We start from the raw sequence: 24,365 nt of genomic DNA, 5'->3' as shown, positions 1-24,365 counted from the left end.
TCCACCTGGCGGCTCCCATCTGAGAGCCGCTCTCACAAATGGATGGAAGCCAAGGAGGAGACCTCGGGAACATCCCACCAGAAGTAAAAGATGAACTAGAGAGGGCCGGAGGACTTTATGGAAGAGAAGAGTACCACTGGCGGCTGCTTCCGGGGGAGAGAGAGAGAGAGAGAGAGAGAGAGCGAGCGAGCGCACGAGAACGCGGGCTGGGGTCCACGTACTTTTAAGGGGAAGATAGGGGATGGGGCTTAGGGCACTCAGCACACGCTGATTGTGGTTTCATGTAAGGCCTATGATCAGGGACCCAGGGACTTAGGAATTGGGGCCTTAGGGTATTTGGCAGGTGCTGATGGGTGGTTCAGTGCTCGGGAATGTCTGGCTGCAGGTGGGGTTTGCGTCCGTCCATCAGCTGGAGGAAGGGAGGATCGATCAAGAAGCACAGCTGAGAGCCATCGCCCGCGCCCGCGGAGCCTCACTCTCCCCCCAGGCAGAGCGCATTAGAGCTGAGTAGCGTCCTTGGACGCCAGCTGGTGCCCGGAGCGTGGCTTGGGGGAGTGGAAACCCCACGCTGGAACTGGAATCCTTACTGGGTCCCGGGTATTGGTGCGCGGACCCCGTGGGAGCCTGCCCCCGGACCTGCCGGTAGCTCAGTGCCGGTGGAGTGCCCGGCGCCTCGAACCTCGGCTGCTTGGCTCTGCAGAGGATCCTGTGGGGCAGAAACGGCAGCATGTAAGTCACTTCCTTTGGTGACAAACAAGCTCCTTCCGTGGAGCCTTCCCTTCCTGCTCTTCCTGCCCGGTGCCCAGAGCTCAGGGGTCACCCCGGCGATCCTGGCCTGCTGGTTACCAAGGACAGAGGCCCGTGGAGGGCTTCCTGGCTGGGAACCTGAGTCTGGGGGGAGGAAGGGAAACCCTCCGTCAGAAAGGGGGGCGGGGGCGGGGGCGGGGGCTGGGGCCGGGACAGGGCCCTGCTGCTGATGCCCAAACATTGGCTGGCGTTCGGGCTTGGGAGGCGAGACATGGAGACCTGTTTCAGCAGGTTCTGGAGCAGCGGTGACTTCCCACCCTCGGCTGGACCGTTGGGGAAGAAGGGAGAGGCGGAGGAGCAGAAGTCTCTGAGTAAGTGAGCCTGGGGGGCGGGGAGGTGTTGGTGCTGGGACCCTCCGTCTGTACGTGGATCTTATTTAATCCACTTCGTTTCTGTTCCTGCATGAACGCGGGACCCACCTAGACCCTACCCCTGCTCAGGCCCCCCCCCCTCCCTCTTAACTCCGTGCTTCTCTTTGATGCTCACCTTCCTTCATTTCACCCTCCCCTGTCTCCAGAGTGATCTTTCTTTTCTTTCTTTCAATATATTTTATTGATTCTTCAACAGAGAGGAAGGGAGAGGGATAGAGAGCTAGAAACATCAATGAGAGAGAAACATCGACCAACTGCCTCCTGCACACCCCCCACCGGGGATGTGCCTGCAACCAAGGTACATGCCCTTGACCCGAATCGAACCTGGGACCTTTCCGTCTGCAGACTGATGTTCTATCCACTGAGCCAAACCGGTTTTGGCCAGAGAGATCTTTCAAACCCGGCTGTTGCTGTCACCTCTGGTGAACACCTCCTTCTCACAGCCTCAGATTTCACCCCGTGGCCAGCTCTTCTCTCACTCACCCTCACCCTCACGCACTTGCCTCTATCAGGGGTCCTCAAACTTTTTAAAGTGGGGGCCAGATCACGGTCCCTCAGAGAGCTGGAGGGCCGGACTATATGAACTACTAATTCCTACTGTAACACCTCGGCTGCGCTCACTGCCCAAAAAACCTGGCGGCCGGATCAGACTCCTCTGCGGGCCGCATGTGGCCCGCGGGCCGCAGTTTGAAGACGCCTGCCTGAGCTGTTCCCGACCACAGGCGGCTCCCCAGGTGCCGGGCCTTTCTGCAGCTTCTGCCTCTGCGTGAGCCGGTCCCTCTGCCCGGGTTCCATTCCACCTCTCCCCGGTTTCATGTTTTTTTGTAGTTTTTTTTTTTTTAAATATATTTTTATTGATTTCAGAGAGGAAGGGAGAGAAACATCAAAAATGAGAGAGAATCATTGATCAGTTGCCTCCTGCACGCCCTCACCTGGGGACCAAGCCCTGCAACCCAGGCATGTGCCCTTGACCGGAATCGAACCCGGGACCCTTCAGTCCACAGGCCGATGCTCTACCCACTGAGCAAACCCGGCCAGGGCCATGTTAACTCTGAAACTTGACCCCCTGGACCCAGACACTCCTTCCTATCTCGTGGGGAGCGCTGGCTTCCGGTGTGCTGGCGACTCTGTCCCCCACGGCCAGCACTGTCCCCGGGCCTCGGCCTCTTCCGTGGCACTGACAGGTGCCTGCCCAGTGGTTGGGTGCCGTGTAGCCATCATTGCTCACTCCGGGAGGGGTGCTGGTAGGGGGAGTGTTTTCACATTGAAGAAAATGTGTCACTTATCACGTGCCTCCCCTCCTTTGAGTCTTCTAACCGTACATCTGCCTTTAAAAAAAAATATCTATATCTATATCTTTATATATATATATATATTATTGACTTTTTACAGAGAGGAAGGGAGAGAGCTAGAGAGCTAGAAACATCAGTGAGAGAGAGTCATCGGTCAGCTGCCTCTTGCACGCCCCCACCGGGGATGTGCCCGCAACCCGGGACCCTTCAGTCTGTAGGCTGATGCTCTATCCACTGAGCCAAACCGGTTTCGGCTTACCTGCCTTTTTATTTATTTATTTTTTAAAATATATTTTATTTTATTTTTTACAGAGAGGAAGGGAGAGAGATAGCTAGAAATGTCAATGAGAGAGAAACATAGACCAGCTGCCTCCTGCACACCCCCTACAGGGAATGTGCCCTCAACCAAGGTTCATGCCCTTGACCAGAATCGAACCCGGGACCCTTCAGTCCGCAGACCGACGCTCTACCACTGAGCTAAACCAGTTTCGGCTTACCTGCCTTTTTAATGCTGTTTTTCTCCTTAGGAGTCAAAAAGAGGGAGACCCAGGTGTATGTTGGCAACCTTCCTCTGGACATCTCTGAGGTACTCTTCGTCCCTCTGCTCCTCTTTTTCTGTCTCCCCCGAATGACACTAACCAGCCAACAGCCGAACGTCCCCAGCTGTGAGGATGTTGTAGAGCTGTGGGTGTGCCCGCAGTCACAGGTGGTGGTGGGCTGACCGGCTCTTCCCTGTTAGCCGGGACTCTCCTGGCTGTAGCCTCTGCGCAGTGCATCCCCACTCCTCCCACGCGAGCCGGGTTGGCTGGTCACCCCACTCACTGCTTAGGGTGGGCGGCGGGGCTGCCACGAGGCGGCTTGTCCTCAGGAAGGGGCCCCAGTGGAGTCCCAGAGCCCATCCTGGGGGCACAGGGAGCAGTCAGGTCTCTGCCAAAGCCTGTACCCAGTTCACTTGGAGACCGGCCAGCTGAGTTAGTGGCTGTGACACTTTGAGAGTAGAAGGTAAGCACTAGGGTTTTTGAACCCAGCAATTGTATTGTCTATTTGGGGAGGCCGAATGAACAAACCTAAAATAATTATAGAATCACACAAGCATTTAACGTGTAATACGTGCATTTGAAGTGCAGATGGAAGGAAAATGGAAGTGTAATCTACTGAATTGAAGCTTCTCCTGACCTTTTTTGGGAGCATCTACTAGCCTATATAATAAAGAGGCAATATTCAAATTTACCATCACTCCAACACACAAGATGGCAGCCCCCATGTGGTCAAAGATGGCCGCCACAAGATGGCCAGTAGAGGAAGGCAGTTGTGGGTGACAGGCCGGCAGGGGAGAGTAGTTGGGGGTGACCAGGCCTGCAGAGGAGGGCAGTTAGAGGTAATCGGGCTGGCAGGGGAGGAGTTAGACATTAATCAGGCTGGCAGGTAGAAGCGGTTAGGGGGCAATCAGGCAGGCAGACAGACAAGCAGTTGGGAGCCAGCAGTCCAGAATCAGGCCTAAATGGGTAGTCAGACATCCCTTGAGGTGTACCAGATTGGAGATGGTGCAGGCTGGGCTGAGGCCCCATCCCCACGACACCCCCCCCCCCCCCTGTGCACAAATTTCATGCACCGGGCCTCCAGTATGCAAAGTAATGCGCCTGAAGTTCAGCAAGCACATTAGAGACATAGCCAGGTCTTGGCCTGCAGGAGCTCAGACCCAGTGGAGTCTGAGAGAAGTCATCTTTGTGGGCCCCCTGTTGCAAAGCTAAACCTTCTAAAAAACTTCCTGTTCTCGGTGACCCCTTGCCAATCCGTTCAACTCAGTCCTCTGCATAAGCTGTGTTTTATTCCTTTTGTACCACTTGCTATATTTTAATGATCAGGCATGCTCCAGGAAATAGGCTAACGGCTGCATTCACGTGGTTCTGTTAAGTTCGTGTAGTGACTCTGGGCGGTGGGTGTCACCGGCGATGAGGCTGCCGCGCTTTGTAAGCGGTCCAGCCCACAGACCTGGCGAGGTCAGCCAGGAGCTGCCTCCAAGTACCAAACCACACAGTCGATAGGACGTGTAAACGACTTGCCATAGTAACAGTGGATCTATGAGGGCTTTTATTTATCTGACGGAGAAGAAAACGATACTGGAGCACAGAATGAGGTCATTTCTGTTGATGAAGTCCTGTTCAATCCAGGGGGTCAGGCAGAGGATTCTTGGCACCCGATTCCCCTTCCTGCTCTCGGCAGGCCGGCAGGCCCCGCTGCGGGACAGCCACGGGACAGGAGCCTCTGCGGGCAGGACCTGCGGTGGGTGGTGGTCGGGGGAGGCAGGGCCTGGGGAAGACAGCTTTCAAATAAAAACTCTCTCTTTTTTTATTTTATTGATTTTTTTTTTACAGAGAGGAAGGGAGAGGGCTAGAGAGTTAGAAACATCGATGAGAGAGAATCATCCATCAGCTGCCTCCTGCACACCCCCTACAGGGGATGGTCCCGCAATCAAGGAACATGCCCTTGATCGGAATCGAACCCGGGACTCTTCAGTCCGCAGGCTGACGCTCTATCCACTGAGCCAAACCAGTTTTGGCAAATAAAAACCCTCTTAATGCTCGAAGGCAGAACGCTCCGAGGATTTCTTCCCTTCCTTGTAGGGAAGGCTCCTGTCCGCACCCCCAGGGCACCCTCCTTCAGAGTGGAGCCTGCTTCACAGCCCAGCCCCCGGCCTTGGGCCCTCCTCCTCCCGCAGGGCACACAGGGCCTCCCCCCAGACCTGAGACTCAGACCAGCCTCCTAGGAAAGACCTCAGCTGCTGACGTAGGGTTTCGGGAAGGAAGTCCTAAACGTTCTGTGGGGAACTGTGACTCGACTCGATGTGCAAACCAGCAAACTAGCTTGTAGCAGTTTCACGGCTGGGCGTAGAAGATGCTAGTTGTGGGTCAGAGATGAAGGCTGATTTTATGACTCAGAGCAGTAGCAGTAGCCAGCATCTTCTTTCATGACATTCACATTGTTTATTGAGGTAGAAATCGCGCACCATAAAACTCAGTGGCTGTTAGTATAGGCACCAGGTTGTGCAAACTTCTGAATTCAAGAACGTTTTCATTATCCCCAAAATAAACCCCATACCCGTCAGCAGTCCCTCCTCCCGCCCCCTTCCTCCCAGTCCCTTTGAAAACCATGCATCTACTTTCTGTCTCTGTGGATTTGCCTGTTCTGGACACGCCATAGAAAGGAAATCATACAACGTGTGGCATTTTGTTTTCCTTCAACTTAGCACGTTTCCTGGGTTCGTCCACGCAATAGCACATCTCGGCCCTTCACTCCTTTTTAATGACTGAACTGGTGGCCCGGTGCACAAAATTCCTGCACGTTAAAAGGGGATTCATTTAGGGGTGTCGAACTCAATCAGAGAAGAGGCCAAAATCTAAAATCCAGCCTAAATCGCGGGCCGAATGGTTTACTGAACAGTCATAAACTGTCATTGTGATGGAAACGCAGCGGAGTGCAGTGATGACAGCGTGGTGCGGGCCACATTGCAAGGCCTGGCGGGACGGATTTGGCCCGCGGGCCTTGTGTTTGACACATGTGCATTAGAGGAAATAATTTAGTATTGCTATTTGCCCTTTCTCTGTAATAGAAGTGTCAGAGATGAAAGAAAATTAGTAAAATGCATATGAAAATCTTCCTCCTGTCCGTCTGGGGCATGCCACAGGAGCCAGAGCCAAGTCCCTGCCCACCCACCCGCACCTTGAAATTGTGGGAGACCCAGACCTGGCTGGCCCCACCCCCATTGAGCCCCACAGGGTGGGGGGGGCATGCAGCCTCAGGTCCCCCGTCAAGCCCTGCTGGGTGGGGGGTGTGGCCTCAGGTCCCCCAGCCCCTGCTCGAGGGTGTGGCGACCATTTGCGTATTAGCTCTTTATCATATAGGATGATACTTCATTACATGGATAGACCACAGTTTGTTTATCAATTCATCATTCAATGGCATTTGGGTGGTTTCTACTTTTTGGTTGTTGCCCACAATGCAGCTCTGAACATGGGTGCACAAGCTTTTGTGTGAACATGTTTCAGTTCTCTTGGGTATATCCCTAGGAGTGGAATGCCTGGGTTACATGATAGCTCTATGGCTAACTTTTTGAGGACCTACCAAACTGTTTTCCAAAACAGTTGTTCCATTTTTACGGTGGCATGCGCAATGTGTGATTATTCTAATTTCTCCACTTTCTTGCCAAAACCTCTTTTTTACTGTAGCCATCTAGGGGCTGTGAGGTGGTATCTCATTGTGGTTTTGATTTCCTGAACTAATGAGCATCTGCTCATGTGCTTATTGATCATTTGTATGTCTTTTATTACAGTATATTGTTAAAATTGTTCTATTATATGTGTTAATCTTTTAAAAATATTTTTATTGATTTCAGAGAGGAAGGGAGAGGGAGAGAGAGAGATAGAAACATCAATGATGAGAGAGAATCATTGATTGGCTGCCTCCTGCATGTCCCCTACTGGGGATCAAGCCCACAACCCGGGTACGCGCCCTGGCTGGGAATCAAACCGTGACCTCCTGGTTCCTAGGTAGGCGCTCAACCATTCAGGCATGCCAGCTGGGCTATATGTTAATCTCTTATTGCGCTTAGTTATAGATTAGATTTTACTATAGATACTAGAGGCTCAGTGCACAAAATTCATGCACAGTGGGTGGGGTGTCCCTCAGCCAAGTCTGCATCCTCTCCAATCAGACAACTCTCTCATAATCCAGGACTGCTGGCTCCCAACTGCTCGCCTGCCTGCCTTCCTGGTTGCCCCGAACCACTTCTGCCTGCCAACCTGATTATCCCCTAACCACTCCCCTGCCAGCCTGATTGATGCCTAACTATTCTCCTGCCAACCTGATTGCCCCTAACTGCCCTCCCCTGCCAGCCTCATCACCCCAAACTGGTCTGGTCCCCCCAACTGCCCTCCCTGCAGGCCTGGGTTCCCCCAAACTGCCCTCCCCTGCAGGCCTGGTTCCTCCCAACTGCTCTCCCCTGCAGGCCTGGTCCCCCCCCTACTGCCCTCCCCTGCAGGCCTGGTTCCCTCCCCCCCCCAACTGCTTTCCCCTGCAGGCCTGGGTCCCCCCTAGCTGCCATTTCCTGCAGGTCCAGTCACCCCCAACTTCTCTCCTCTGCCAGCCTGGTCCTCCCAACTGCCTTCCCCTACTGGCCATCTTGTGGTGGCCATCTTGTGTCCACATGGGGGCAGCCATCTTGTGTTGGAGTGACAGTCCATTTGCATATTACTCTTTTATTAGATAGGTTGTATGTGTAGGAAAAAAAAAACAGTATATGTAGGGTTCAGTACTGTCTGCAGTTCCAGACACCCACTGGGGATCTGGGAATGTACATCCCATGGCTAAGGGGGGTAACTACCATACAGGGGGCATGTCTTCAGATGTTAGGACTCCTGAGCGACAGCTGCTCACAGGAGCAGTGTTTGCTGGGGGGCTGGCCCCCTGAGAGCGTGGGGTGAAGGCCCGTGGGTAGAAAGGTGTTGGCAGGGTTTTGTATTTTGCTTTTGAATTTGCGTATGTGTGGTGGTGGTGGTGGTTTCCCTCTCCTCTCACCCTCAAGCACGTTTTCTGGAAAGCGGTACTTCTGAATCTGCTCGATATCATTGAACAGTCATTTCTGACCTTGGCTGCCCATTAAAACCACCGGGGGAGCTTTTAAAAGATATTGATGCTCTAATCCCAACCCCAAAGCAAAGGAGCCGTCCAGCAGGGCCTCACTGGCAGCCAGCACTGCGAGGGCACAGGGCTGGCGGACTTTCTCCATTGCAGAGGGTCAGACGGTGAATATTTTATGCTTTGCAGATCATGCGCCTCAGTCGCAAATACTCGATATTTCTGGGATAGTAGCCAGAAAGCAGCCTAGACAATAAATAAACGACCGTGTGTGTGTGTGTGTGTGTGTGTGTGTGTGTGTGTGGTTGTGTTCCAATAAAACTTTATTGATAAAAAGGTTGGAATTGGCTTGAGGCAGTGGTTTCCTGACACCTGCTATAGGAGATACAAAAAACATGAAGTCGTTCCCTCTTTTACGTTCATAATGGTAAAACCTAAGAAGAAGACAGCCGAGGTTTGGCAGAGAATGAAAAGAATGTAGGATGTGAAGTTAGAATCGCTGGGTTCAAATCCCGACTCTAAATTGTCTGTGTAGTCTTAGGGAAGTCCCTTAGGCTCTCTGATCCTTATTTTATTATGCTTCTGAGAATGAGGACAATAGGGTGTGTACTCGACAGGGTGATTTTAAGGATCAAATGGAACAAGGTTGGTGAAAGAGCTTTGTAATTGGAAAATGCTAAGCATGTATTGCTTGTACTGACAAATTGGCCTGTTGCTCAGCTTCTTGTAGATTCATGTGTAATAAACATTAAATATTTAAAAGTAAAAGCGAATTAGAAAATTTGAATTTAGATGTAATATAAACACGAAGACTGGGGAAAATGAGTCATACATAATGTATGTCTAATGTCCTCACCCAACAAAGTGACTTTAGATTGGTAAAAAGCTGCTTTTAAAAGAAGATTGTATAAATGTCACACTCCTCCCCCCCCCCCAAAAAAATAGAACTTTCTAGGGGGGAAAAAGGTTTTTATCATGGTTGTGGAATTTCCCAGGGAGGGGCAGGAAGGGGCTGTGAGGAGAGGCGGACGCTTCCCAGTGGGGCGGGTGGTGGGAGAGAGCTGAGACCTTAAGGAAAGCATTTCGTCCTGGATTCGGTCCTCGGTCCAGGGCTGCAGGTTCGATCCGCTGCCCGGTGTGCGGGAGGCAGCTATCCATGTGGTTCTCTCACGTAGATGTACCCTCCCTCCCGTCTGCCCTCTGCCCTTCCCTCCCTCCTTTCCACTCCCTCATGGTGAGGACTAACAAAATGCAGAAAGCAAGAAAGCAAGAAGCAAGAAGCAAGAAAGAAAGCAAGCAAGAAAGCAAGAAAGCAAGAAGGAAAGAGAGAGAGAGAGAGAGAGAGAGAGAGAGAGAGAGAGAGAGAGAGAGAGAGAGAGAGAGGAAGAAAAGAAAGAAGAAAGCGTTTTTAGTAGGGCAGGAGCCAGATCGCAGGCAGTTAGGAGGGAGTGGGCAGAGGAAACGGCGGCAGGAGGAGCTGGTCTTTCTACAGGAGTGGGAGAGAAGAGGAAAAGCAGGGTGTAGCTCAGAAGGCCCTCAGGGAGGGGGTGGTGTGTGTGTGCACTGAGGGCCTAGCTGGCCCTGTGGAAGGAGTAGCCTCTGGGAAGGGAGGCAGCCTGAGGGCAGGGGAGGAAGAGGTGAGAGCAGGGGAAGGTGACCGGAGGGCAGGCTACAGTGAGGAAAGGTGGCAGGGAGACTTGCAAAGAAGGGATGTGAGCAGCTTGAGAGGAGGCTGACCAAGACAAAGGTCCTCTCCCTCTGCAGCTGCCTCCCCTGCCCCTGTCCTGACCTCTCCTGCTCAGACTTTGCTCAGCCCAGGGTCTGTTCCCTGGACGGTCCTGTCTGCAGCCCCTCAGGGCTGAGGAGCTTCATTCGGAGGCAGGACGTGTCTTTCTCGCCTCTGCATTTACATCCCTCAGCACCAAACCTGCTCACACAGCACAAAACAGACTTTTATTTCTTTTCCTTTTTAAAAAACATCTTGTCCTGACTGGTTTGGCTCAGTGGATAGATCGTCGGATTGTGGACTGAGGGGTTCCAAGTTCTATTCCGGTCAAGGGCATGTACTTTGGTTGTGGGCACATCCCCGGTGGGGGGTGTGCAGGAGGCAGCTGATCGATGTTTCTCTCTCATCGATATTTCTAGCTCTCTACCTTCTCTCTTCCTCTCTGTAAAAAATCAATAATATATATATTATTGATATATATAAAAAATATATCTATTGATTTTTTACAGAGAGGAAGAGAGAGGGATAGAGAGTTAAAAACATCAGTGAGAGAGAAACATCGATCAGCTGCCTCCTGCACCCCCCCCACCGGGGATGTGCCCACAACCAAGGTATAATACATGCCCTTGACCGGAATCGAACCTGGGACCTTCCAGTCCACAGTCCGACTCTCTATCCACTGAACCAAACCAGTTTCGGCCATTATAGACTTTCCAGGAAGTATGTGTTTCATTGGTGACAGAGGAGCCGGTTGGGGGTCTGAAACCCTGGGAACGAGTTGTAAGCTCTGTCTCTGGGTCTCTCTGTCTTTCCAACCCCGCCGAGCAGGAGGAAATTCGGCACCTTCTGAAGGACTTCCACCCTCTGCATGTCCACAGGGTCCGGAGCGGCTGCAAATGGTAAGGACCGCACTTCCTCTGCTTTGGGAAGCGGCTCCTTTCCTCCCAGTCCCTTCTGCTGAGGCCCGGACATGGCACGCTCGCCGCTGTGCCCTCGAGTCTGGGGTCAGTTAGGGACGTGTCGGGGCCCCGGGGACTTGTCTTGCCCACCCCACCTTGGTTGAGGAGCCCGGAGATCTGTGTTTATTTTTGGAAGTATCCTTGCTCTCTTTTATGACTGGAGCTTAAATGACCAAACTGTCCTTAGCCTTGGTTGTCCCTGGAAACCGGACCTGCTCATATTCCCCCTTTCTGATTTCCAGGGCAGTGAGAGTGCGTTGAGCCTTTGGGGGGAGTACTAGGAAAGAAACCCAAAGCCAAACGTGGGTGTAGCGGCAGAGTCCAGGCTCACACACGTCTTCTGATCCCCAGCCTGGGCCTCAGTGACTTGTTGGTGTGTGTGCAGCGCCCCCCTCTGGCCGGGAGGGGAGGAGAGCTCCTGCGTTCGGGCCTGGCTGCCTCCTGCAGCTCTGACCTGAGACGTGTGTGCTCAGAGCCGGCCCGCGTGCTTCCCCGCAGCTTCGCGTTTGCGGACCTGGGCTCCGTGCAGAGAGTGGCGCTGGCCATCCAGGAGCTGGACGGGACGCTCTTCCACAACCGGAGGCTGCATGTGAATTCGAACACAAGCGCCCCCAGGAGGCCCCCCGACCCGGCCCCGAGGCCCCAGGAGCCGCAGGTAGGCGGTCCAGGCTCTCTGTGCCGGTGGCCTGTGCTTCCTCATCGGGGGCGGCAGACCTCCTCCTTCGTCTGGTTTTGCTGTGGATGAAATTAGGGGGACTTGTTGTTGTTGTTAATACTGTACCTGGGGATGTTTTTTCTCATTGATTTTGACAGAGAGAGTGGGAGGGAGGCGGAGGTGGGGTGGGAGAGAAACATCAATGTGAGAGAGGGGGGCTGGGACTCAAGCCTGCAACCGAGTGAGGTACGTGCCCTTGACTGTAATCGAACCTGAGACCCTTTAGTCTGTGGGCCGCCAGGAAAGCCTCAGTCCTGTTGGCTGGAATAGGACTCCAAGGCCTTTGAAGGGCTCAGATGTCAGGAGCGCCATGCAGCAGGCCCTTCAGTGGAGACTGGCAGGTCAGCTCAGAGCCTTCTCCGCCAGGTGCTGTTTGCATGAGAGGCCTCTGTGCAGAGATGGCGGCGGCTAGACTCTGTTTCGTTTTTTTGTTTGTTTTTTTTTTAAACCAAGTGGCCACCAGGAATCTTTCTTAGTCCTCAGGGTTTACAGTATGAAGCCACATCATCACGACCACAATCCAATATAGAACACTTTCTATATTGTAAATCATTAGGGAATACCGTATTTTTCGGACCATAAGGCGCTCCGGACCATAAGACGCACCAGTTTCTAGAGAAGGGAAATGAAGAAAAAAAGATTCTGAAACAGTGTCCTAAAATATTTTATGTGCATTAAAACCCAACATCACAGTCATAAACACATGTAATCAACCCTGTAAAGTAAACAGCAGCATTTAGAACCATTTTAGAGCCGGGCAAGCACACAGAGACCACACAGAGCCGGGCAAGTAAAAAAACTTTTTTTTTAAAGTATATGTGTAGGCTATATTTGGACCATAAGACGCAGGGACTTTTTCCCCCCCACTTCTGGGGGGGAAAAAGTGCGTCTTATGGTCCGAAAAATACGGTAATAATGAGACAGAAGTGGTTTAAAATGCTTACATATTGATGATAATGTTTAGTTTGAAGCCGATGCTGAGAACTGGTTCTCAGGATTGGTACTTGGAACTGTCTTAAGAGATCCTATCTAATGAAGAGGTGATGTGCAAATTGGCCGTCGCTCCACCCACCAGGTTCTCCTGTGTTTCCCCATCAGCAGCCCCCCCCCCCCCCCTCCACGTCCCTGGCAACGCCGACCTGTCACTGCAGGCGAGGGTTATCCAGAGTTTAGTGGCCACAGCATTGTGCTGTCTGCGCATCGTTGTGTCTGGCTTCTCCCACTCAGCAGAATGTGACTGAGATTCACCCGTGCGGCTGCACCGTCAGCGATTCTCTTTTCATCGCTCAGTGGTATTCTGTGGCATGGACGTGCCCCTGTCTGTCCGTCCCTTCACCGAGGTTTGAGTGTTAAAGGGACCGTGTAGAATAGCTTCCAGGGATCAGCTGGGAGCAGGAAGGTCTGTCCCAGGTGCCCCGAGACAAGAATGAAAGTGGGTTGTCACGCCCGCCCAGCGCTGTCCGGCCAGCACGCCCCGCACACGCCCCGCACACGCCCGCCCGGGCCTTGGACCTTCTGTCTTCAGCCCCAAGGCTCTTTCCCAGGTATCCACGGGGCGTGCTTTGTCCCTTCATTCAGGTCCCATTGAGCGGTCACCCCCACCTCCCATCCCACCCTTTTTCTCCCCGCTCCTTGCCTGTGTCTTGTGGCTCCAGTGGCCCTGGGGTGACATGCCTGTGTGCGTGCTTCCTGTCCGCCACCCCCATCAGAGTGTGAGCGCCTGAGGGCAGTGTTTGGAACGCACACGGTTTACAAACAGCATGTGGGCTTCCTGAGGACAGGGTCTGCGTCATTCGCCTTTGGCACTCGGTGCCTGGCACGTACGGGAGGCACAACGTGCGTGACCTGGAGGAGAGGGAGGCTGTGGGGGTTAACACGGTACATGTCACATCTCCACCAAGACTCGCCCAGCGGGCGGCCCGCGGGCAGCTCCTGGGTAGGGTCAGAGGCCTTCAGGGCATGTGGCCCGGGGACCAGCCGCAGTCCGGGGGTGGCCGTGAGCAGACCCAGGGGCTGCGGGCAGGGAGGCTCCTGCTGTTCCGAGCTAGACGTGAGGCCTGCACCCCTGCTGAGCGGTGGGCCGGGAGCTTCTCCCTGGTGTGTGTAGGGCAGGGGTGGGGAACCTTTTCCCCCACCAAGGGCCATTTGGATATTTGTAACATCGCGCGCGGGCCATACAGAACGATCCGCTTTAACATGAGCCTGCTGTATTTGGTCACACACTTAATTAACTCACTCCTAATGCCTTGGCAGTGCCAGACCAAAAGAGTTTTCGGGCCTAATGGGGGCGGGAGGGAGGCGGGCCATGGGTTCCGAAGGCCAATCATTCTCCACCCCTCGTGTCGGGGGAACCAATGGACCCCCATCCACTCCAGTGCTTTCGGGCGACTGACCTTTGTGTGCCCGCTGCCTTCTCCCCCACTGCTCAGGCTCGCCAGCCTCGCTCTGGAGTCTGCTGCCTCTTAGGACTCTTGACCAGCTGGTGGCAGTGCCCAGAACAAAGCAGAGAGCCATTCATAGCTGGCGGTGGGTCTGGGCATGCGGGTTCCTGTGCTTATGGCAACAAGAGAGCTCCTTTAGATCGTCTGACTGGGCAGAGATGGGGTCGCGGCCCTGACCTCTGCAGCGCCCAGGTGGCCGCCTTTGTCACACACACATCTTGACATTTGAGGCTTGTTTTTGGGTGGCTGGATGGTAATGACATCTTTTCCTCTGAAACGTAATCTCACAAACTGTCACAAAAGGCTTGTTATATTTATCTCTTAAATCATTAGGGGATAACGAGACAGAAGTGGTTTAAAATGCTTACATGTTGGTGATAATGTTTAGCTTGAAGCTGCTGCTGAGAATTGGTTCTGGGGATTGGTATTCGGGACTGTCTTGAGAGATCCTATCTAATAAAGAGGTGATGTGCAAATTGACCGTCACTCCAACACATAAAATGGCTGCCCCTATGTGGTCAAAGATAGCTGCCACAAGATGGCCAGCAGGGGAGGGCAATTGTGAGCGATCAGGCCAGTAGGGGACGGCAGTAATGGGCGATCAGGCCAGCAGAAGAGGGCAGTTGAGGGGGACCAGGCCTTCAGGGGAGGACAGTTATGGGGGACCAGGCTGCAGGGGAGGGCAGTTGAGGGAGACCAGGCCAGCAGGAGAGGGCAGTTGGAGGGGACCAGGCCCACAGGAGAGGGCAGTTAGGGGTGATCAGGCTGGCAGGGCAGGGCAGTTAGGGGCAATCAGGCCTGCAGGGGAGGACAATTAGGGGCAATCGGGCCGGCAGGGAGCAGTTAGGCATTGATCAGGCTGGCAGGGGAGTGGTTGGGGGTGATCAGGCTGACAGGCAGAAGTGGTTAGGGGCAATCAGGTAGGCAGGCAAGTGAGCAGTTGGGAGCCAGCAGTCCTGGATTGTGAGAGGGATGTCCCAGATTGAGAGGGTGCAGGCTGAGCTGAGGGACACCCCTCCCCCTGTGCATGAATTTCGTGCAGCGGGCCTCTCGCTTTAAATAAAAAGTCACCGTGCTGCCGAAACCGGTTTGGCTCAGCGGTAGAGCGTCGGTCTGTGGACTGAAAGGTCCCAGGTTCGATTCCGGTCAGGGGCATGTATGTTGGTTGCGAGCACATCCCTGATAGGGGGTGTGTAAGAGGCAGCTGGTCGATGTTTCTCTCTCATCGATGTTTCTAGCTCTCTATCTCTCTCCCTTCCTCTCTGTGGAAAATCAATAAAATATGTTTAAATAAAAAGTCACGGTGCTTGGCTGGAGAGCGGTTGTTTGCAGGGTCACCTTGTTTTGCTGCAGGGGCACAGGTGGGGCAGGAGGTCTCACGTGCAGCTCTGACTGGTCTCCTTCGCCGACAGGGAGCCAGCCCCTGTGGAGGGCTCACTCTGCAGGCCTCTTTCTAACCACGTGGCCGTGGGAGCTCATTAATCACAGCAGCAGGTGCTGCTCCTGCAGGTGAGGAGGAGGCACTAGCCCAGAGCGAAGGAGCCCTGTCAGTCCTGGAAGCAGGAGTGAAGCCCTGCCCCTGTGACCACCCTCTCATCCCGCTTCTCTGTATTCAGCACCTCCTTCCTGTCGTGTCCTGGACAAGTAAACCTTCACCTCAGTGCCGATGTGATTCATGGAACAGAAGAGGAAGCCAAAGCTGAGAGAGTGAACAACTTGCTCCAGAAGTTACTAACGTCTCCTTCCTCATCTTCTTCCCTTTCCTTCTCTTCCCTTCCATTAATCCAGCCGTCCACCCCATCCATCCAACATCTGTTTACCGAGAGCTTGATGGGCACTGGGGAGCGTGCTAGGCCCCGGGCTACCTCTGTGTAATTGTCAGAAGACAAATGTGATTCTTATTCTCATGATATTTATGTTCCAGTGGGAAGAGACCTACAATATCCAATAAATAAGAAAACGCCAGCCCTCCGTACTAATTAAAATACGCTGATGTGATGGATGTGAGGGGGACCGCTTTTTATTTTTTTTGAGAGGGCTCACTTCTTTAGATGGTTTTTAGGGAAGCCTCTTGGTGAGGAAGTGACGTCTCACCTGAGATCTGAATGGACAAATCAGGGCCCATCCTGCAAACATTGAATTTCAAGCTGCAGGACCCACAAATGCCCCAAGGTGTGCTGTGATGGGAGAAGGGGCAGTGGGCAGATGGGAGCCCCATGGGAAGGAGGGCCATGTCCTGGCATCCTCGATGAGCCAAAGAGTCTGGATTTTATGTTTAGGCACGGTGGGGAGATGTTGGAAGGATTGAACTGGGGGGGGGGGGGGGATGTGAACTGTTTTTGTTTGTAAGAGATCAGACCTGCTGGGTGGCGACTGGGTTATGGGGCCGGGTGGCAGCAGGGACTCTGTGGACATGGCTGCTGTGGTCCTGGGACGAGGTGGCAGTAGCTTGTATTGTGGCGAAGGGGGGAGTTCGTGGGTTCTGGTGTGTTTGGGAGGAGAGATGGCCTGGCTTGCTGCTGAGGTTGATGTGGGGAGCCAGGGAGAGAGGGGACGTGGCCTGAGCCGCTGGGTAGTTTGTGAAGCTGAGAGAGCTGGGCGAAGTGGCTGTGCGGGTCTGGTCAGACATGCTGAGTGCGTGTTCCTCTTAGTTGTCCCGTCGAGTAGACATCTCTATATTTCAGTTGAATTCCAGACAGCGATGAAGGCGGGAGGTCTGACTGTGTTATACTGTGGATTCTTAAAATCGCAGAGCTGGGGAGGACCTTGGAGAGAAGGAAGATGGGAGAGAGGCACAGTTCTGGGGTTGGCCGGCATTGACTGGCTCAGCTCCTTTCCAGGGCCAGCCACTCAGCCCGGCCAGCGTGGCTCAGTGGCCGAGCGTCGACCTATAAACCAGGAGGTCACAGTTCAATTCCCGGTCAGGACATACGCCCGGGTTGTGGGCTCGATCCCCAGTGTAGGGTGTGCAGGAGGCAGCCTGTCAATAATTCTCTCTCATCATCGATGTTTCTAGCTCTCTCTCCCTCTCCCTTCCTCTCTGAAATAAAAAGATGTGTGTGTGTGTGTGTGTGTGTGTGTGTGTGTATATATATATATATATATATATATATATATATTAGCCAAAACTGGTTTGGCTCAGTGGATAGAGCGTTAGCCTGTGGACTGAAAGGTCCCGGGTTCGATTCCGTCAAGGGCATGTACCTTGGTTGTGGGCACATCCTCAGTAGGGGGTGTGCAAGAGGCAGCTGATCAATGTTTCTCTCTCATCGATGTTTCTAGCTCTCTATCCCTCTCTCTTCCTCTCTGTAAAAAAATCAATAAAGTGTATTTTTAAAAAGAGACATATATATTAGAAGGCCAGCCAGGGAAAGGTAAGGGAGACTGGATGTGTGCAATGTCAGGGAAGGCGAGAGGAGCAGTGTTTCTCGAAAGAGGGCGTGGGTGGAACACAGCCGGTGAGTTCAGAGCGGAGAGCAGGAGGACTCGGTGGCTGGCAGGTCAGGCTGACCCTGTGCGAGACGTTCGGAGGCAGCCTGATTGGGAGGTGCTGAGGGAAAGGTGGGGGGAAGCAGACGGGACTCAGACAGCACGGCGGTGACGGGGCAGAGAGCGCTGGCAGCGAGAGGGCTATGGGGTCAAGGCAGGGCCCACACGTGGATCACAGGCATGTCCCTGCGGGGAGACATCCTCACGGCGGGAGGGCCGTGGGGGAGGAAGCGGGCAGCCCTCAGGGCTGCTGCCCTGGGGAAGGCGGGAGGGTGGGAGTCCCAGAGAGTTCGAGCAGGCGCCTGTGGCCGGGGTGGCAGAGGGCGGGGTAGGGGTTTGCATGGGGGAAGGGGAGGGACCCCGTCACGGCTTCCAGTTTTCACCGGATAAAGAGGCAGGCTCCTGGGTGGGGTGGGGAGTGGGGGGGGGGGGTCAGAGGCGTGAAGCCGTCCATTTGGCGGGGAGGAAAAGCAGCTTACCAGGGGTCACTGTGGGACAGCAATGCATGTCCGCGGGAGAACGGGCCCCCGGTGCCGGCTGTAGGGGCCATGGCCAGAGCAGGGGAGCAGCGGGGCGGGCAGAGACATGGCTTGAACCAGGGGTGAGCGTTTTCCAGGCGAGGTCAGTGGAGAGGGGACCCAGTGGGGGTTGGGGGTGCAGGGTTGTAGTGAGGCGCAGGGCACCCAGACATTTCTGTCTTCGAGTAACCCGGCTTTCAGGGTAACCATTCCCACCTCTTCTACTCCCCCACCCCCCAAGAAGGTCCAGCCAGGACCCCCCAGGCTCCGCAGCTTGGCCTTTGGGACTGTGAGTCCTGCTGGAGCACCCCTGCAGCCCTGCCTCTTCCCCTTCTCCCCTGTTTCTTCTTCTTCTTCTTCTTCTTCTTCTTCTTCTTCTTCTTCTTTCTTCTTCTTCTTCTTCTTCTTCTTCTTCTTCTTCTTCTTCTTCTTCTTCTCTTCTTCTCCTTCTCCTTCTCCTTCTCCTTCTCCTTCTCCTTCTTCTTCCCCTCCTCCTCCTCCTCCTCCTCCTCCTCCTCCTCCTCCTCCTCCTCCTCCTCCTTCTCCTCCTCTTCCTCCTCCTCCTCCTCCTCCTCCTCCTTCAATGTCTTTATTGATTAAGGTACCACGTATTTGTCCCCAATCCGCCATACCAACCCCCCACCCCTCCCCACTCATAACCCACCCCCCTATTGTCCTCGACCACTGGTTAGGCTCATATGTGTGCACATAAGTCCTTTGGTTGATTTCTCCCTTTTATCCCCACCCTTCCTCTGAGGTCCAACAGTCAGACCCATGGCTTCTTATCTCTGGGTCTGTTCTTGTTCCTCAGTCTGTGTTGTTCACCATTTCCCCTGGATGAGTGAGATCATGTCCTACTGGAAATATACTTATAAGAATCAAAAATGAGACAAGCAATAATCGTTATGCTGAAAGGCATATGAATCAGTCTGTAGTGTGCTTCTTTCTGGGCCACCAGTGCTTTTGAGACCCAACCCCCCTTGTTTCTGAACACCTTTTCCTGGTTCCCTCGGGATCCAAGCGGGAAAGAGTGGGAGGGGGTCTCAGAATGCAGTGGCAGCGGTGGCGTGCAGGGGCGGGAACACGGCCTCCGGGTCCATGTGTAGCGACTCCACATACAAACCAGTGAATGGCCGCTCCGGGCCTGACAGCGCCGTCCTCTCCTCCCCAGGTGTTGGAGCGGGCGTCCGGTGGAGGATTTGTCAGAATCACCGGTGAGATCCCCACCCCCCAGGACGGGTCTTCCCAACTCCTGACTCGATTCTCCCAGCCTCCCCTCCACTCTGCCCCCCGCGGGCCTCTCCGTGGGGGAAATACCCTGTTCACTCCTCCGGGTGCTTTCCTGATGGAGGATCATCAGGCAGCACACCCTCTCCGCCTGCTGGAGACCTAGCGTCCACGTGGCCCATCCTGTCTGCCTCGGAGGGTGGAGCCCGGGGCCAGGGCATCTTGGGGGGCAGGGGCAGCTCTGGTGCCTCCAAGACTCAGTCCCCTGCTTTCCAGCTTACCTACAGATCACCCTGAAAGCTCCCGGTGCCCCCCGAGAGCCAGCGAGACCGAGGACGCCCTTATTTGCAGTCCCCATGGAGATGAGGTGAGTGGAGGGGGGCAGCCCCCCCCCCCCAGCACGAGGCGCCCACAGACATCACTCCGTCCCTGGAGGGTGGGTGGGGTGGTCCCCGCGGGGCAGGATGGGCTCGGGGCTCCCGCACCGGGCCCACAGGGGCTGAGACAGTCTGTGAAGGCCTGTGGCCCTGGTCCCCTGCGGCCATCATGGCCACCACACCCTCTGCTCGGACAGGGGACACCATGCGTAGTGTCAGAGGGGCCAGGACCGCCCCGGACGGGCAGGGGCTGTGGGCTGAGTGGTGTGTGTGTGTCCCCAGCAGCAGGCTTGCCTGCTGACACGGGAGCCTTAGTGATAAAGTTGGGGGGGCGGGCGGCTGGAGTTGGGTGTGAACTGGACACGGGAGGGGGCGGCTTGGGGGTTGGAGTCGTGTCCTGGTTTGGACGGTCCGCACTTGCTTCAGGCCACGTCGGCCCAGGGGCGGCTCTGGCCCCTCTGCCTGTGGAAGCCGGGGTGTGTGTATGTGTGTGTGTTTTTCTCCAGGACCTTCCCCCCCCCCCCAAGCCCCCTCCCCCCAGTGCTGCCCTTGTTCTGCGTTATGCTCTCATCCCCTCCCTGGAGGGGGTGGGCCTGACCCAGGGGACCGTCCTGCCTGGCCCCCCAGCATCCTCCGGGACCAGGAGGCCACCTCGCTCCCCCCGCCCTCTCCCCCAGAGGCACCTTCCTGGCGCAGCTCCTGAGGGAATGCTTCGGCGGCCTGAGCTGGCTGGCCGCCCTCTGCCGTGCGGGCGGGGACGCGGGGCTGCTGGTGACCAGCACCGTCCCCCGGACCCCGTTCTTCTGGGCCATGCACATCACAGAGGTACGGCTTGTGGGGCCCCGGGGGCTGGGGCCTCTCGCAGGGCCGTCCTGGCCGGGCGTGGGGATGGGCCGGTCAGCGGGGGAATCCGGACGGTGCGTCCCCATCCCCGGTTCCGTGTCTTCCTGGCTCCCGCCTCGGGCCTTGGTGCCCGGGGGCAGGTCCGGTGCGGGCACAGCCAGTCACACCTGCGGGACGGACGTGGGTGTGAGGCGGGCGGTGAGCCGAGCTCGGTGCCCGCAGACGCTGCACCGGGACATGCAGGCGCTGTTCGGCGCGCTGGCCGCCGCGGAGGAGCGGCAGCCCTTCCTGCAGGAGGCGGCGGTGCGGCGCGGGGCCCGCTGTCTGGCCCAGCACCAGCTGGGCGCGGCCGGGCCGGCCTGGAACAGGTCTGTGCCGGCAGGGGGCGGTGCAAGGGGGGAGGGCATAAGGGAGGCGGCGGAAAACCACTTCTTCCTGTCTCCCCGCTTGGGACTCCGTTTTCTTCTTCTTCTTTTTTAAAAAAAATATATTTTATTATTTTTTTACAGAGGAAGAGAGAGGGATAGAGAGAAACATGGATGAGAGAGAATCATCGATCAGCTGCCTCTTGCACACCCCCTACTGGGGATGTGCCCGCAGTCAAGGTACATGCCCTTGACCGGAATCGAACCCGGGACCCTTCAGTCTGCAGGCCTACACTCTATCCACTGAGCCAAACTGGTTTTGGCTCTTCCTTCCTTTTTAAAAAATATATATTTTATTAATTTTTTTACAGAGAGGAAGGGAGAGGGATAGAGAGCTAGAAACATCGATCAGCTGCCTCCTGCACACCCCCTACTGGGGATGTGCTCTCAACCAAGGTACATGTCCTTGACCGGAATTGAACCTGGGACCTTTCAGTCCTTAGGCCTACGCTCTATCCACTGAGCCAGATCGGTTTCGGCCGGTTTCTTTCCTGCTGCTTCCTCTCCCGAGGTCTGTGACTGTGGTCACGTCTCTGCCTGAGGCCGGGGAGCACGGAGGAAACTCCACTCCGTTAGCCTCTTGGTGAAGGACCACTCTGCCTGCCGCCAGGGGGGGCAGCCCTCCGTTCCTCCCTCCCTCCCTCTGGCAGGTGCTGGGTGGTGGACCGGGTGGATGCCTGGGCTGTGGTCTTGTTCGTCGACTTTGGCCAGTCGGCCACCGTCCCGGTGCGGTGCCTGCGCAGCCTGGAGGGCGATGACTTCTGGACCATCCCCCCGCTGACTCAGCCTTTCATGCTGGAGAATGGTAAGATGCCCTCCGACCTCCGACCTCCGACCTCTGACCTCCGACCTCCGACCTCCTCTGGAGGCTGCGGGGTGGGAGATGCTGTGTCTGCCTCCAGGACCTCCGTGGGGGAGGGTGTGGGGGCAGCCGAGGCCCTCAGGGCACCCTTCAGCCTGTGGTCATTTGATCTTGGCCCGGTTTTCGGCGTCTGCCTCTTGCAGAGCTGCCTCTTGGGTATTAGTTTTCACACCTGGCTCCGCGGCGGCCCGGCAGGTGCTGTCCAAAGGCTGGGCTCTCGGGGCACAGGGAGGTGGGGGCGGGCTCCTCTCTGTGTCTAAGGAACCGCGCGTCAGAAGCAGACCCGGCGGCCAGGGCTGCGGACCTAACCACTTCTTTCCAAACTCGAGTTTCCTTCTGTCACAGAATGCTTTCCCAGTGACATCTTAAGCAAAACTCAAGGCACATGAAACAGATGAAAGCTGAGCTGCTCTGTGAAAGGATGAAAGGATGTTTTGGGGGGTCAGGAGGAGCAGAGGTGAAGAAAACACGGACAGACACCCTCCCAAAGTGTAGGCCCCGGGCCCCCGCAGCCCTGGGAGGCCGAGGGGAATGGTGCCTCGTGGTCAGGACCACCCCCCGCAGGTCATCGTGGGTAATTGCACGAAGGGGCCCCTGCGTGTAACAGGGCCAGGGCCAGGGCCAGGGCCAGGGCCAGGGCCAGGGCCAGGGCCAGGGCCAGGGTCAGGGCCAGGGCCAGGGCCAGGGCCAGGGTCAGGGCCAGGGCTCTGGAGTTGGAGGCAGGCTGAAGAAGGCTGCGTGGTTGTTAGGGGATGGCCCCAAAAAGCAGCTCCCAGTCGGTGAGAGGGGCCAGAGTGCCCTACCCGCTATGGGCTGTGCTCAGCTCCCTCCGGGGCTTAGAGATGGCCCGAGCGGCCAGGCAGGCGGAGTACAATCCTCCCTGTGAGGAAAACAAAGCTCAAAAAAGTGAAAGGAGCTCCCTCCCCTCTCACAGCCAGAAACGGGCATACCTGGGGATGGAAGTGAGGTCTGACTTTAATCTGATCAGCTTCCTGCATAGACAGCCCCAGAATTTGGAGGTTGGCAGGACAGCAGGCGCTGACCTTTCGACCAGCGGCCTGCCCTGCTTCGTTCCAACATGTAAACATGCGCATGTGAAAGCATCTGCTTCTAGCCTCTAGCCCAGATGCTCAGAGCAGAGTCCCCAGAATTTCCCATTCGAGAATGTGGAATCCGCCCAGCTGACATGGCTCAGCGGTTGAGCTTTGGCCTGTGAATTAGGAGCTCACAGTTTGATTTCCGGTTGGGGCATATGCCCAGGGTGCAGGCTTGATTCCCATTGTGGGGTGTGCGGGACAGCCTATCAATGATTCTCTCTCATCTGTATTTCTGTCTCTCTCCCACCCTCCCTTCATCTCTGAAATACACACACACACACACACACACACACACACATATATGGAGAGAGAGAGAGAGAGAGAGAGAGAGAGAGAGAGAGAGAGAGAGAGGAGAAGAGAGAATGTAGAATCCCAGATTCATGTAATTGTTTTAGTAACAATAATAATGTCTCCTCCTTAGTATAATATATTCTTCGTGCACCCTTCCCCTCCCCCCCCCCTCCCCCCTCCCAGCTTTATCTCGTTTTATCCTGCAGCAGGGAGTTAGCCCTAACTAGCAGAGACTTGTAGGAGCCGCTCTGCATTTCCCGCTGCCCAGGCCTCCCTCTTCCCTCCCTCGCTCCCCCTGCCTGACCCAGTGCCCCCAGGGTTTTGTTGTTGTGTTTTGCTCGCAGGCATTTTGAGTTCGTATCAGCTGACCCATCACATCCTCAAGGGGAAAATCACTGGGGCTTTGAACTTGGAGGTAACTGCCCCTGTGCCTAACTCAGCCCTTCTCCCCCCGCCCCCCCCCCCCGGGGGTCTCAGCTGCAGGCCACTGCCAGGGCCTGGATTGCGGATTTATCTGGCCTTCCCTTAGACAAAATACCTGAAGTTATCCAAGGGGTTGGGTAGACTGGCTACGGCGGTCCTTCCTTCCCACTGAGACTTGCACTCTCTCTTGCAGCCACACATCCTGAAGTTTGAAGAGTTAAGATAATGTGGCTAGCATCAGCACGGCCCCTCCTGTGGTCTTCTGCACCCTCTCCCCCCCTCCCCACCCCCCTGCCTGCCCTGGCCTGTTGTCCCCTTCCACTGGAAAGGCCACCCTGGTGCCCAGGATTGATTTGATTTGCGTTTGCTTTGCCCTCAGCTCCTCTCAGAGGAGCCTCCGTTTGTCATGTGTTCAGGGCTCAGCATGAACATGTGACCAAACACAGAAGCTTCCATGGGAAGCTTCAGGTGGCCATGCATTTCTTTCTTTCTTTCTTTTTTTTTTTTTTTTTGCGCTCCCAGGGCATGATATAAATTGCTCTAACAGATTCTGGAGATTTTGGAGAGTGGAAGGGCCAACTGCTTAATTTTCCTGGGATCCCATTGTAGAACCAGGTGGGGAACCTTTAACCAGTAAGCCATCACCATGGTGAATAAATGGCAGGTTTCTCGAGTTTGGGTGACTGATTCCTGCCCTGCCCTCTCCTGCCCACCCTCCCCAGCCCTGCCCTCTCCTGCCACTCCTCCCCAGGCCTGCCCTCTCTTGCCACCCCTCCTCAACCCTGCCCTCTCCTGCCCTGCCCTCTCCTGCCACTCCTCCCCAGCCCTGCCCTCTCCTGCCACTCCTCCCCAGCCCTGCCCTCTCCTA

At 55.4% G+C, this 24,365-nt stretch overlaps 1 protein-coding gene across 1 annotated transcript; it reads left to right on the top strand.

Moving 5' to 3' along the window:
• Positions 1 to 1,018: 1,018 nt before the first annotated feature.
• On the top strand, positions 1,019 to 24,170 carry TDRD10 (tudor domain containing 10). Its single transcript, XM_045583422.1, has 11 exons — positions 1,019 to 1,118; positions 2,998 to 3,056; positions 10,659 to 10,729; positions 11,141 to 11,444; positions 19,124 to 19,166; positions 19,456 to 19,546; positions 20,234 to 20,381; positions 20,622 to 20,767; positions 21,475 to 21,629; positions 23,419 to 23,489; positions 23,691 to 24,170. The coding sequence occupies exons 1-11, from the start codon at positions 1,019 to 1,021 to the stop codon at positions 23,721 to 23,723; spliced, it is 1,221 nt and encodes a 406-aa protein (XP_045439378.1). The 3' UTR covers positions 23,724 to 24,170.
• The last annotated feature ends 195 nt before the right edge of the window (positions 24,171 to 24,365 follow it).

Source organism: Pipistrellus kuhlii, unplaced genomic scaffold, assembly GCF_014108245.1.
Source record: "Pipistrellus kuhlii isolate mPipKuh1 unplaced genomic scaffold, mPipKuh1.p scaffold_m20_p_18, whole genome shotgun sequence".
NCBI lineage: Eukaryota > Metazoa > Chordata > Mammalia > Chiroptera > Vespertilionidae > Pipistrellus > Pipistrellus kuhlii.
The sequence above is the reverse complement of the archived record's forward strand: the minus strand, read 5'-3'. Positions and strand labels throughout refer to the sequence as shown.

Excerpts from the sequence above, each read along its gene's own strand:
- TDRD10 (XM_045583422.1), top strand. The coding sequence starts at position 1,019 with ATGGAGACCTGTTTCAGCAGGTTCTGGAGCAGCGGTGACTTCCCACCC. Across the intron at positions 10,730-11,140 it reads GTCCGGAGCGGCTGCAAATG|CCTGGGCCTCAGTGACTTGT; the intron begins GTAAGGACCGCA and ends TCTGATCCCCAG. Across the intron at positions 19,547-20,233 it reads GCAGTCCCCATGGAGATGAG|AGGCACCTTCCTGGCGCAGC; the intron begins GTGAGTGGAGGG and ends CCTCTCCCCCAG.